This window comes from Myotis daubentonii, chromosome 14 (assembly GCF_963259705.1).
Source record: "Myotis daubentonii chromosome 14, mMyoDau2.1, whole genome shotgun sequence".
Classification (NCBI taxonomy): domain Eukaryota; kingdom Metazoa; phylum Chordata; class Mammalia; order Chiroptera; family Vespertilionidae; genus Myotis; species Myotis daubentonii.
The window spans coordinates 1,233,769-1,246,348 of NC_081853.1; the positions used below are offsets into that span (position 1 = coordinate 1,233,769).

Consider the following 12,580-nt stretch of genomic DNA (forward strand, 5'->3'; position numbering starts at 1 on the left):
CCTCCGCCCTCACTCCCAACCCACTGTCCTCATCCATAGGTGCACGATTTTTGTTCAGTCTCTTCCCGCATCCCCTACACCCCTTTCCCCCCAAGAATAGTCAGTCCATTCCCCTTCTATGCCCCTGATTCTATTATAATCACCAGTTCATTCTGTTCATCAGATTATTTATTCACTTGATTTTTATTTATTTTATTTTTTAAAATATATTTTTTATTGATTAAGATATTACATCTGTGTCCTTATCCCCAGTTATCCCCTAACCCCTCCCCTGCTCATTCCCTCAACACCCCCAACCCCCCGTTGTCCATGTCCATTGGTTAGGCCTATATGCTTGCATATAAGTCCTTTGGTTGATCTTGCCCCCTTACCCCCAACCTCCCCTACCTTCCCTCCAGGGCCTGACAGTCCAATCAATGCCTCTTCGTCTCTGGATCAGTCCTTGTTCATCAGTTTATGTTGTTCATTATATTCCACAAATGAGTGAGATCATGTTATATTTATCCCTTAAAGAATATCCTTCAGAATTTCATATAATCCTGGTTTGGTGGTGATGAACTCCTTTAGCTTTTTCTTATCTGTGAAGCTCTTTATCTGGTCTTCAATTCTGAATGATAACTTTGCTGGATAAAGTAATCTTGGTTGTAGGTTCTTGGCATTCATCACTTTAAATATTTCTTGCCACTCCCTTCTGGCCTGCAAAGTTTCTGTTGAGAAATCAGCTGACAGTCGTATGGGTACTCCCTTGTAGGTAACTGAGTTTCTTTCTCTTGCTGCTTTTAAGATTCTCTCTTTGTCTTTTGCTCTTGGCATTTTAATTATGATGTGTCTTGGTGTGGTCCTCTTTGGATTCCTTTTGTTTGGGGTTCTCTGCACTTCCTGGACTTGTAAGTCTATTTCTTTCACCAGGTTAGGGGAAGTTTTCTGTCATTATTTCTTCAAATAGGTTTTCAATATCTTGCTCTCTCTCTTCTGGCACCCCTATAATTCTGATGTTGGTACACTTGAAGCTGTTCCAGAGGCTCCTTACACTATCTTCGTTTTTTTGGATTCTTTTTTCATTTTGCTTTTCCGGTTGGGTGTTTTCTCCTTCTTCATATTTCAAATTGTTGACTTGATTCTTGCGATCCTCTAGTCTGCTGTTGGGAGTCTGTATAATAGCCTCTATTTCAGTCAGTGTATGCTTAATTTCCAGTTGGTCCTTTATCATAACATCGAGGGTCTGACTAGATTTCTTGAGGATCTCACTACATTTATTGGCGGTCTCACCAGTCTTTTTGAGGGTCTTACTTAATTTATCAGCAGTTTCTAGAAAGTTCTTGAAAAACCTTAAAAGTGTGGTTTTGAACTCTATATCCAGTAGTTTGCCTTCCTCCATTTCTGTCGTTTGTGTCCTGTTTCTTGTCTCCGCATTTTTTATGCTTCCCTGTGTTGATAAAGTGGTTTTCTGTGCTAAGTGTCTAGGGCCCAGTTGTTCAGCCTCCCCAATTACCTGAGGAGGACACTCTTGGTGCACCCCCTTGTGGTCTTTGTGCACAGTCTTGTTGTAGTTAAGCCTTGATTGTTGTAGTCAACACTGGGAGGGAATGACCTCCAGGCCAATTGGCTGTGAGAATCAGCTGTGTCTGCAGTGGGAGAACTTCTGTGCTGGAGACATCCCTCTGGGGAAAGACTTGCTTCAGTGGGGCTTTGGTGCTCACTGGGTCTTCCCACTGAGTGTGTCCTTTAAAGGTCCGAGGAGCTGCAAACTGGATGGTCCCACTCTGACCACTGGGGACACTCACTCCTGGATCTCTTGGGAGGTGCTAATCTAGCCTTTGTCTGAGGCTACCCAGCAAAAGCCTCCATGCAGGGCTTGGGCGGGGCGGGGAAGGTCCCATGGGATCCACTGGGTGGAGCGAGCAGTTATGGCTGCTCTCAGTCTTGCCCTCAGAGGCTCTGCTTCTCAGTGTCCTGGTAATCGCTGCAAGCACCTCCGAGAGAAAGCTGCCCTCGAGTTCTGACCGATGCCATACAGTCCCGCTTCTCCCGTATGAGTCTGGGTCCCCAAAGACTCGCCCGGAACTGGAGCTCAGAGCCTGAGACTCCCTACCGAGTGAAAAAGACAACCATGCCCTCAGCCGCCAGTCCGCTCCACATGCACCTCCACACCTTAGTATTTTACTTCCGCACCGCTCCTCCTCTGAGTCTCGGTAAGCTTTTCTCTTTCCTTTAAGTTGTAGAATTTCCACTCAGCCAGCCTTCCTGTGGTTCTGGATGATATCTGTTCCTTCTTTTAGTTGTATTTTTGAGGTGGTTGTTCAAGGCAGCAATCTCCAGTGTTTACCTATGCCGCCATCTTGGTTTTCCTCTCAGTTTTAATGTGGTTGTGGGGGGGCAGACCGTACAGGTTTATACCTTATGCCACCATCTTGGTTCTCCCAAGAAGGAATTCTTACCATTTGCAACAGCATGGCGAGCATTATGCTAAGTGAAATAAGCCAGTCAGAGAAAGATAAATATCACATGATCTCACTCATTTATGGAATATAATGAACAACATAAACGGATGAACAAAGGCAGATCCAGAGACAGAGAAGCATCGATCAGACCATCAAACCTCAGAGGGAAGGTAGGGGAGGATGGGGGTAAGGAGGAAAGATCAACCAAAGGACTTGTATGCATGCATATAAGCCTAACCAATGAACACAGACAACAGGGGGGTGAGGGCATGAGTGGAGGGTGGGGGGGGCAATAGGGGGATAAGGACACATATGTAATATCTTAATCAATAAATAAATTTTAAAAAAACTTCTGGAAGATATCAAGGGAGAGATCAACAGCAATACAGTCATAGTAGGGGACTTTAATACCCCACTAACACCACTGGATACATCCTATAAACAAAAAATCAGCAAAGAAACAGCAATCCTAAATGACTCACTAGATCAGATGTAATTAACTGACATCTTCAGAACATTAACATCTTTAAAATGTCCATACTACCCAAAGCAAACTATAGATTCAATGGAATCCCTATTAATACACCAATGGCATATTTTACAGATCTAGAACAAATATTCCAAAAATTTATTTGAAACCCCCAAAGACCCTGAATAGCCTCAATAATCTTGAGAAAGAACAAAGTTGGAGGAATCATAAGACTAGGTATCAAGTTATATTACAAGCCACTATAATCAAAACACCTTAGTACTAGAACAGGAATAGGAATAAACTTCAATGAAACAGAACAAAGACCCCAGAAATTGACCCAAGCCATTATGCTCCATTAATATTTGACAAAGGAGGCAAGAGCATACAAAGTAGTAAAGATAGTCTCTTCAATAAATAGTGCTGGGGAAAAAGGACAGATAGATGTAAAAAAAATAAAACTAGACTACCAACTTACACCATACACAAGAACAAACTCAAAATGGATAAAATATTTAAATGTAACTTGGAAAAACATAAAAATTCTGGAAGAAAACATCACCATTAAAATCTCAGACATCTCACATGGCAGAATTTCCACCAACCCATCTCCTAGAGCAAGAGAAACAGGAAAAATAAACAAGTGTGTCTTCATCCAAGTAAACAGCTTCTGCACAGGAAACAAACAAACAAAACACTCACATAAGAACTGAGAACAGCCAAACCGGTTTGGCTCAGTGGATAGAGCGTCAGCCTGTGAACTGAAAGGTCCCAGGTTCGATTCCGGTCAAGGGCATGTACCTTGTTTGCAGGCACATCCCCAGTGGGGAGTGTGCAGGAGGCAGCTGGTCGATGTTTCTAACTCTCTATCCCTCTCCCTTCCTCTCTGTAAAAAATCAATAAAATATATTTTTTAAAAAAGAACTGAGAACAAACAAACCAGAAGCCCCGCAAACCACTAGCACCTGGGAGCACACTGTGTGGGAGGACATGTTCACCAACGACACATCTTAAAACGGGTTAATTTCAAAAATATATTAAGTTTGTATATAACTCCACACCAAGAAGACACACAATCCAATTTAAAAATTGAGTAAAGATCTGGAATAGACACTTCTCCAAAGTGGACATACAGCTGGCTAAAAGACATTATGGAAAAATGCTCAAAATCACTAATCAACTGAGAGATGGAAATTAAAAGCACAATGAGGTATCACCTCACACCTGGCAGAATGGCTATAATCAACAAATCCACAAACGACAAGTGCTGGTGAGGACATGGAGAAAAGGGAGCCTCGTACACTGCTGGTGGGAGTGAAGACTGCTGCAGCCACTATAGAAAACAGTGTGAAAGTTCATAAAAAAATTAAATATGGAATTGCCATTTGACCCAGGTGTCCCACTTCTAGGAATGTTTCCTAAGAATCCCAAAACACCAATCAGAAAGAATGTATGCACCCCATGTTCATAGCAACACAATTTACAATAGCTAAGATCTGGAAACAGCCCAAATGCACATCAGTAGATGAGTGGATAAAAGGGTTGTGGTTCGTTTACACCATGGAAAACTATGAAGCTGTAAAAAAAACAACAACATAGTATAAATATAGCATAGCATAGCATAGCATAGCGCAGTATATTAGTTTCTTAGCTTGGGGAAAATTGGTATAGTTCAATGCTTGTGGGGAAGTATTTGGCCTTCAAAGAAGAGAATGACTAAAGCACCCACGCTGCTTCATGCTGTAAGCACATGCCTGCTGAATGGTAGCAAGAACATACTTACATCCCGTATGGCTTCGTATAGGGCTTTGAAAGTCGGCTGCTTATCATCATGGTAGACGCCTCGGTTCCCATGCAGAACAGACACCCCTTCGAGCTCTGCCCTTTTGCAGTTGCTGCCATACATGCAGTGGTCAGGACGGTAGTTCCAATGGCAGGGGAACACATAGAGACGCTCTGGTGGTGACAAGAGAAAGACATGTCCACAGTCAGTGCTGGCTCTTCTGCAAACCTGGCGATTAAAACCAACGTTTCCATAAACTGCACATAGCAGATGATTTAAATTCACGTTTGTGACTATGACTCATGGACCAAACTTCAACACATTTGTTAATATCCTGAGGTCAGAAGTTAAGAGGGTACCCGTTAGTGATGGTATAGGTCCCTCCCCGCGAAGGAAGAGCAGGGAATAAGAAGGCACACAAGCCCTTGCTCAGGCCCCCACTCTCATTCAAACACAGTGAAACCTAGGTCCAGTGACTTAATATTCCTGTGCTTCCATTTTTTTTCACCTGTAAAGTGAGACTAACAGGACCTCTTTCTTATTTTGATAATTAAATGTAAAAATTTCATATAAAATGCTTAGCAGAGTGCTAAGCACACAGTGGTAGTTAATAGAGTTACCAGATATAATTAACTATTCAGAAAGATTTTTTGAAATGGACAGACCCCCAAAATGGGAGTTAAGATTAAAGTGAAGATTTCTCTTAGGTTTAAAAACCAACCAACAGCCCTGGCTGCATGGCTCAGTGGTTGGCATTGACCTATGAATCCGGAGGTCATGGTTCCATTCCTGTCAGGGCACATGCCCAGTTTTTGAGCTTGATCAATGGTTCTCTCTCATCATTGATGTTTCTATCTCTCTTTCCCTCTCCCTTCCTCTCTGAAATCAATATAAATATATTTAAAAAATAAAACCCAACAAACAACAGCAAAGGAGAAAAAACCCAAAGAAGCAAAACCAAAAGAAAGTTCCTACGCCATGGTGACAATACACACTGTGGGTGAGCATGCACACATATGTACACCTGTGTGTTTATCTCTCTAACCCAGTGGTTCTTAGGCAAGGGCGAAATTACCCCGCCCCTGGAGCAAGTTGGCAATGTTTGGAGGGAGACATTAGTTGTCATATATGAGAGAAGCTGCAACTTCCATCTGGTGACTTAGAGAACAAGAGTACCCCAGACATCATCCAGTGAATGGACAGGCACTGCAGCCGCAGTAGCACCAAATCAAGAAACTCTGCTGTAATCTGTTGAACTCAGAAAATTTCCTCTTGGTGAATAGGATAATACAATTAGCAATAAATTCATAACTCCCCAGTTTCCTGGCCCTCAGCTTGATGACTTTAAAGACAGGGGCTAAACCAGGGGTGGGCAAACTTTTTGACTCGAGGGCCACAATGGGTTCTTAAACTGGACCGGAGGGCCAGAACAAAAGCATGGATGGAGTGTTTGTGTGAACTAATATAAATTCAAAGTAAACATCCTATCTAATAAAACAGAAAAATGGTAATTGGCGTACGACGATACCCTTTTCATTGGCTAATCAGGGCTATATGCAAATTAACTGCCAACTAAGATTGGCAGTTAACTGCCAACAAGATGGTGGTTAATGTGCATATGTAGGCACAATGCAGGGAGGTGAAAGGGAAAGCAGGAAGAAGCCCCCTGCCACTGACAGTGATCGGAAACCCAGGGGGGAGCTAAGAGCTGGGGGGCGCAAAGGCCCTGCCCCCCAGCCATGATCGGAGAATCAGGTGCCTTTGCCACCCTGGACAGTGATAGCAGGAAGTAGGGGTGGAGCCAGCGATGGGAGCTGGGCACGGTCGAAGCTGGTAGTCCCGGGAGCTAGGGGTCCCTTGCCTGGGCCTTAAGCGAAGCCCACGATCGCGGGGCCGCTGCAGCTGCAGGTCCCTGCTGCCCGGGCTGGATGCCTCAGCCAGAGGTGTTAGGCCTGGGCAGGGGCGGAGCCTGCAACCACGGGGAGCTGGGGGTCCCCTGCCCAGGCCTGACACCTCTGCCAGAGGCCTCAGGCCTGGTCAAGGGGCCGATCCGGTGATTGGTGATCGGAGGGTGATGAGGGTCAACTCCTCTGGCCGAGGCATCAGGCCTGGGTCGGGGGCGGAGCCGGGGATTGGGGGGATATGATGGTCCCCTTGCCCAGGCCTGAAGCCTGGGTCAGAGGCGTCAGGCTTGGGCGGGGGGTGGAGCAAGCGATCAGAGGGAGATGGGGGTCCCCTGCCCAGGCATGATTCCTGGGTCAGAGGCCTCAGGCCTGGGCGGGGGGCAGAGCCAGTGATCGGGGGGAGATGGGGGTCCCCTGTCCAAGCCTGACACCTCTGGCGGAGGCGTCAGGCCTGGGCAAGGGGCCAATCAGGCGATCGGAGGGTGATGGGGGTCTACGCCTCTGGCCGAGGCATCAGGCCTGGGCTGGGGGCAGAACCAGTGATGGGGGGAAATGAGGGTCCCCTGCCCAGGCCTGACGCCTCTGTCAGAGGCGTCAGGCCTGGGCAAGGGGCCGATCCTGCGATTGGAGGGTGATGGGGGTCAACGCCTGAGGGATCCCAGTATGTGAGAGGGGGCAGACTGGGCTGAGGGACACTCCCCCCCACACACACACCCAGTGCACGAATTTCGTGCACCGGGCCCCTAGTCATTACATAAAAGGGTACAGTCTTTTTTTTTTTTTTTAGTTTTATTCATTTCAAAAGGGCCAGATCCGGTCCGCGGGCTGTAGTTTGCCCACGGCTGGGCTAAAGGAATATGGACCAGAGTTCTCTGTGAGTGTAGGTTATTGACCAGGAGAAAGGCCTGTGTGAGAGCACAGAAGAATTAGAGTGGATACACTCTCAGAAAAGCAACTTAAAGATGTGCTAGAGCGTCGGATTGATAGCACTCACTTCTCATGGGAAGAACCACTGCTTAGAGAATCCTTACAGAAAGCTTTGCCATGAAAGTGAAGAATGAAGAGGCTCTCATACATCCCTCTGGCGGACTGTATTAGCATTGATGTCAGTGTAAAACTGGGTGAGGGCATTTAGCTATTTAGGTAAATTTAGGATGTTCTGGGCGTCCCTCCTGGGTGAGGCGCCTGCTCATTTGCTGCAGATTTGATGAGACTCAGGATGACTGGCCCCTCCGTGCCTATGGCAGATGAAGGGGTTAGCCCGGCATAGGATGTAATTTTTTCAAGACCGTTTTATATCTTTTTTAAAAAATATATTTATTGATTTTTTTATAGAGAGGAAGGGAGAGATATAGAGAATTAGAAACATTGATCAGCTGCCTCCTGCACATCTTCCACTGGAGATGTGCCCTCAACCCAGGTACACGCCCTTGACCAGAATCGAACCCGGGACCTTTCAGTCCGAAGGCCGATGCTCTATCCACTGAGCCAAACCGGTTTCGGCAAGACCATTTTATATCTTAAGAGAACCTTATTAAAGTGTAGGTTTATTTCTTAAAATGTGGGTGACAGGAATTTTAAAGTTTTATATAATGCTTCAAAGTCTTTAGAATACTGTACAGAAAGGTGTTTGTTTTTTTAATTGGCTTATCTGTATATCTGAAATCCTAAAGCTTTCTTAAAGCTAAAACACTAGGATGTTTTACCTGCAGGGTCACAGAGAGATCACCTGTTTTAAATAGACTGAATAATAATAATAATAATAATAATAATAATAAGCCAGCGATGTCACACTTGATATTCCAATCTCCTTTTTCCCACTTCTTTCTCTTTCCTCTTGCTACCCACACTGCTTTTATTTTCCGAACTCTGGTTTTCTGGATTTAGTAAAAATTTAATTCTGAACATTGAATTTTTAGGAAGTTTTTATTAGATAAAAAGCTATATACTTTTTTTAAAGAAAATTTGTTTATCCAGGAAAATATATTAAATCATGCTACTGAGCCTCCATTTTCGCTGATGTTTTGGTTCAGTCTTCTTTCATCATGACATAAACCTTAATAAAATAAGCTAACATTTAAAAATGTTAGTGGCTGGTGAGGATTAATAAATGAATGGAGCAAATGGAGTCAGACATTAAGCCTAATCTACTGGTGAGCAGAATCAGACATTAAGCCTGAGCCACTAGGAAGTTGCAGCATTCACAGGCTCCCCGGGGAACAACCACACCCTCACTGGGCAGGAACAATGTCTGGGGAAACCAGCCATTGGTCAGGATCACAGAGGGGAGGGATAAGCAGCAGAGAAATTCCTCTGCTCAGCACCTGTGCAGTGGAAGCCAAGATGGTGCAGCAGGAGTGAGTGCGTGCTCAGCAGGAACAAGGTGAAGCAGCAGAAGTCTGGGGCATGTGCTGTAGGAGCTGCAGTGGTGGCATAAAGGGGCAGAGTCCAGCCTGGGAAAACTAGGGAAAGAATGAGATTAGATGGGGTGCAGAACCCCAGGAGGTCCAGGCCATGGATTGGTTAGGAGAGGACCAAGCGCAAGCCTGGGAAAACCCAGACTACGTTGGACAGTTTTTGTGGACGAAAGGGAGCCACGTGCTCACCTGACTAGCTCAGGGGAGGCCTGTGTGGCAGCCTTGCAAACTCAGAGACCTACAGTAAACACAAAGGATGGTCTTAAATGAAAACATTTTAATTTAAAAAAGCATTTTATAGTGGGTAGCTGTGTCCTAGGCTAGTATCTTCCCTGACAAAGAGTCACTTTGATCTTTACTGAACCTATCGTCATTTTGCAGCTAAGATAACATACCCCTGGAATGTCAGGGTAACTAATAACTTCCCTTTTTCTGGAACCTCAGGGCACAACCAGGGTGCCTGGGCTCAAACCCCAGATTCCCCCATTGTTATTGTTACCTGTGAATTGTTGACTGTCAACTATCCCAAACCACCTAAGTGAAAGAAGTATGTGTCTATCATTTTACTTCTGATCCAATCCCAGATGTTTCCCTGCTTTGCTTTCTCCTGCCTCCTTAATCCATCTCCAATGGATTTCATGTGGCCCACTTACATCTCCTCTTTTGATTGTAGTTTATAAAAATAGATGAGAAACCACCATTCTTCAGAGCCTTATCTCAATATGTTGAGATTCTGCTTCCCAGGTATTGTCGTCAGTTTGGTTCAAATAAACTCATAAAAATTCTTTCCAGCTTTGAATGTTTCATATGTATGTCTTTTTTTCTTGATTTCAGAGAGGAAGGGAAAGGGAGAGAGAGACAGAAACATCAATGATAAGAGAGAATCATCAATCGGCTGGGGATTGATCCAGCAACTGGGCATGTTCCCTGACTGGGAATTGAACCATGACCTCCTCCCTGGTTCACAGGTCCGATGCTCAGCAACTGAGCCGTGCCGGCTGGGCTGAATGTTTCCTACATTATCAGTCTGAATGACAAGCCTGCTCACTCCTGAAAATATGGGAAGGATTATCAGGGATTTGGGAGCAGTTCCTTTTAGAGCCTGCCTGCCCTCTATACCCCCATTGGCATATTGTGGAAAATAGACCTCTGTGATCCATCTCCAGCAAAGTCAGCTTTTAATGGAAATGATTACTGAGTTTCCCCAGGGCAAACAGAATGCAGGGAGGAGGGAAGAGGATAGAAGAACAAAGAACTGTGGACGTGGGCTAGCATCATGGCGGAAACCCCAGAGCGCCCAGGATGAAACACCACGTGCCATCTCAATTAGACAGGGGATGGTGGAGACAACTAGAAAAGGCCTCAGCCCATTTTTTGAAATGGCCCAGTGGGAGACTGTAAGACCCAGGTGACATATGAGGAAACTACCAACCAATGAGGAACCGGAGAAGGGACTCTCGCACTCTAGATAAATAGCCTGTGACTGCTGCTCTGTGTGTGCCTGTACAGCCGTAAGGACACCTGCTTTTGCAAGACCATATTAAAGGTCTCATTTTTGCCATACTTCTGTCTCCAAGTCCATTGTTTGAATTCGGACTGGTGAGCATTTCTCACAATTTGGGGGTGTGTCTGGGATTTCTGTGCCCCAGTTGAGGGGGAGACGTGTTCCACCAGGTTTTGGGTGGCCACTCTTTGCCTGGGAGCCCGTCTCTTCTTGGAGGCCACAGATAGGCCTGAGACTGTTTTGTTTTTTTGTTTTCTTTCCGGGAGACGGTGAAACTGACATCGGGACAAAAGACAACCACCCACAGAAACCAGACAACTTTGTGCATGGGCCAAGGTAGAAAAAATTGGACTATATGTACTACTTTGGTGGTTGGGTGTCCTCAGAAATCAAGTGTGTGTGACTGAGTCTTGTCCTGGACACGAAGTGAGCATGGAGTCCTAATCTGCGGTTCTGTTCTCCCTCGAGGGAAGTGGCAGATCTCAGGGTGTACACGAAATCTCCAGTGAGGGGGGTTGAGTGCACAGCATGGTCACAAGGACTTTGCTGAGGATGGGAAACAGAAATTCTAGGCCTAGGGAAGACATTCCCCCAGATAGCTCCTTGGGGAGAATGCTGAGGTTCTGGGGGGACAGTCTCTGAACCAGAGACAAGAGACATTGCTCTGCTTTGGTGGTTCTTTTATGCAGGGCATTCTGTGGTGTCTGGCTGGACAAGGAACATGGTATGGAGCTCTTGTCTGTGGGTTGTGCGCACCTGTAAATATTGTAGATGAGTGTCTCCGTTGATGTTTTGTGTCTTTTTGTTGTTTGGTTTAATTTGTTTAAAGATGGGGCACATCCCATTTTAGGGCCCAGCTGCTTATGGCAGGCTGAATCTGTGGCAGGAATTGCAGGAACTTCCCAGCAGCTGCCAAGAATTCTTAATCTTGGGGACCCTTCCTGCTCTTCCTTTCAAGGTATCAACCGCCAGAAACTCTTAGCTAGTGAAAGTTCCTGTATATCTGTCTGTAATGTAACTTGGTTACTGATGTTCTTTGCTTGCTTTCTTTTAGTTTGCTGTTAAATGACAAGGGGCAGTAAGCCAGAAATAGAGAAACTAAGATGGTTAAACAGCAATTTGGAGCCATCTAGTAAATTCTATCTTCCTAAACCAAAGACGCTTAAGAATGGATGATTTGGCCCTGACTGGTTTGGCTCAATGGATAGAGCATCAGCCTGCGGACTGAAAGGTCCCAGGTTTGATTCCAGTCAAGGGCATGTACCTTGGTTGAGGGTATATCCCCAGTAGGAGGTGTGCAGGAGGCAGCTGATCAATGTTTCTCTCTCATCGATGTTTCTAACTCTCTATCCCTCTCCCTTCCTCTCTGTAAAAAATCAATAAAATATATTTTAAAAAAAGAATGGATGATTTGCATTTTGCCAGAGGGTAAATGGCTTATGTCAGCCTACTCAGAGATGGCAGAAATCCAATTAGTGTCATTTGCTGACCACATCCAAGGACAAATGAAGTTAAAAAATAAACCTTATTTCGGTTAGTCCTTTTCTAGTTTGTTAAAAGGGAAAAGGTCTTTCCTGTTTTTGTCCAGGAAGCAAAAGTTCTATAAGTATTCTGGAGTATTGTGTTTTGTAGGAAAGACAAAGTTGCATGTCATTTGCATTCTAATCAAATCCGTAACCTTGTCATTTTACTAGTAGTGACAGTCCTTTTGTTATAATGCATTTGAAAAAGAAATGTTACATGTTCTGAGGGATCCATGGAAAGGACTCTGACATTTTCAAATCATCCCCTTCTAACTGGATGAAAATTCTTAGAATTCTTAGAGTATTTGGATTTATAGAAGTACTGGCAGGGAAAATCAAGAGAAACAAGAATTGATTATGGGACTGAATGGACTAAAAATAATTATATCGTTTTATAATTTTTGTAGGAAGTATTGCTGATTCTTGGTCTTTTTGTTTTTTAGACATAAGGAGACTTTGTTTTCTTAAAGCAATTTGGTAAATTGTGTATTTTTCTCCCTACTTTATCGAAAATTTGGTGATTCTTTTTTTTTTTATTA

At 44.5% G+C, this 12,580-nt stretch overlaps 1 protein-coding gene across 2 annotated transcripts in view; it reads right to left on the reverse strand.

Annotated features, from left to right (window-relative positions):
- The window catches only part of GXYLT2 (glucoside xylosyltransferase 2), a 155,166-nt gene that overhangs the window by 32,297 nt on the left and 110,289 nt on the right, over positions 1-12,580 (reverse strand). For both annotated transcript variants that reach the window (XM_059662950.1, XM_059662951.1), the window contains one exon: positions 4,694-4,866. In XM_059662950.1, the coding sequence (XP_059518933.1) occupies positions 4,694-4,866 (173 nt within the window). The remainder of the gene's footprint in view (positions 1-4,693; positions 4,867-12,580) is intronic.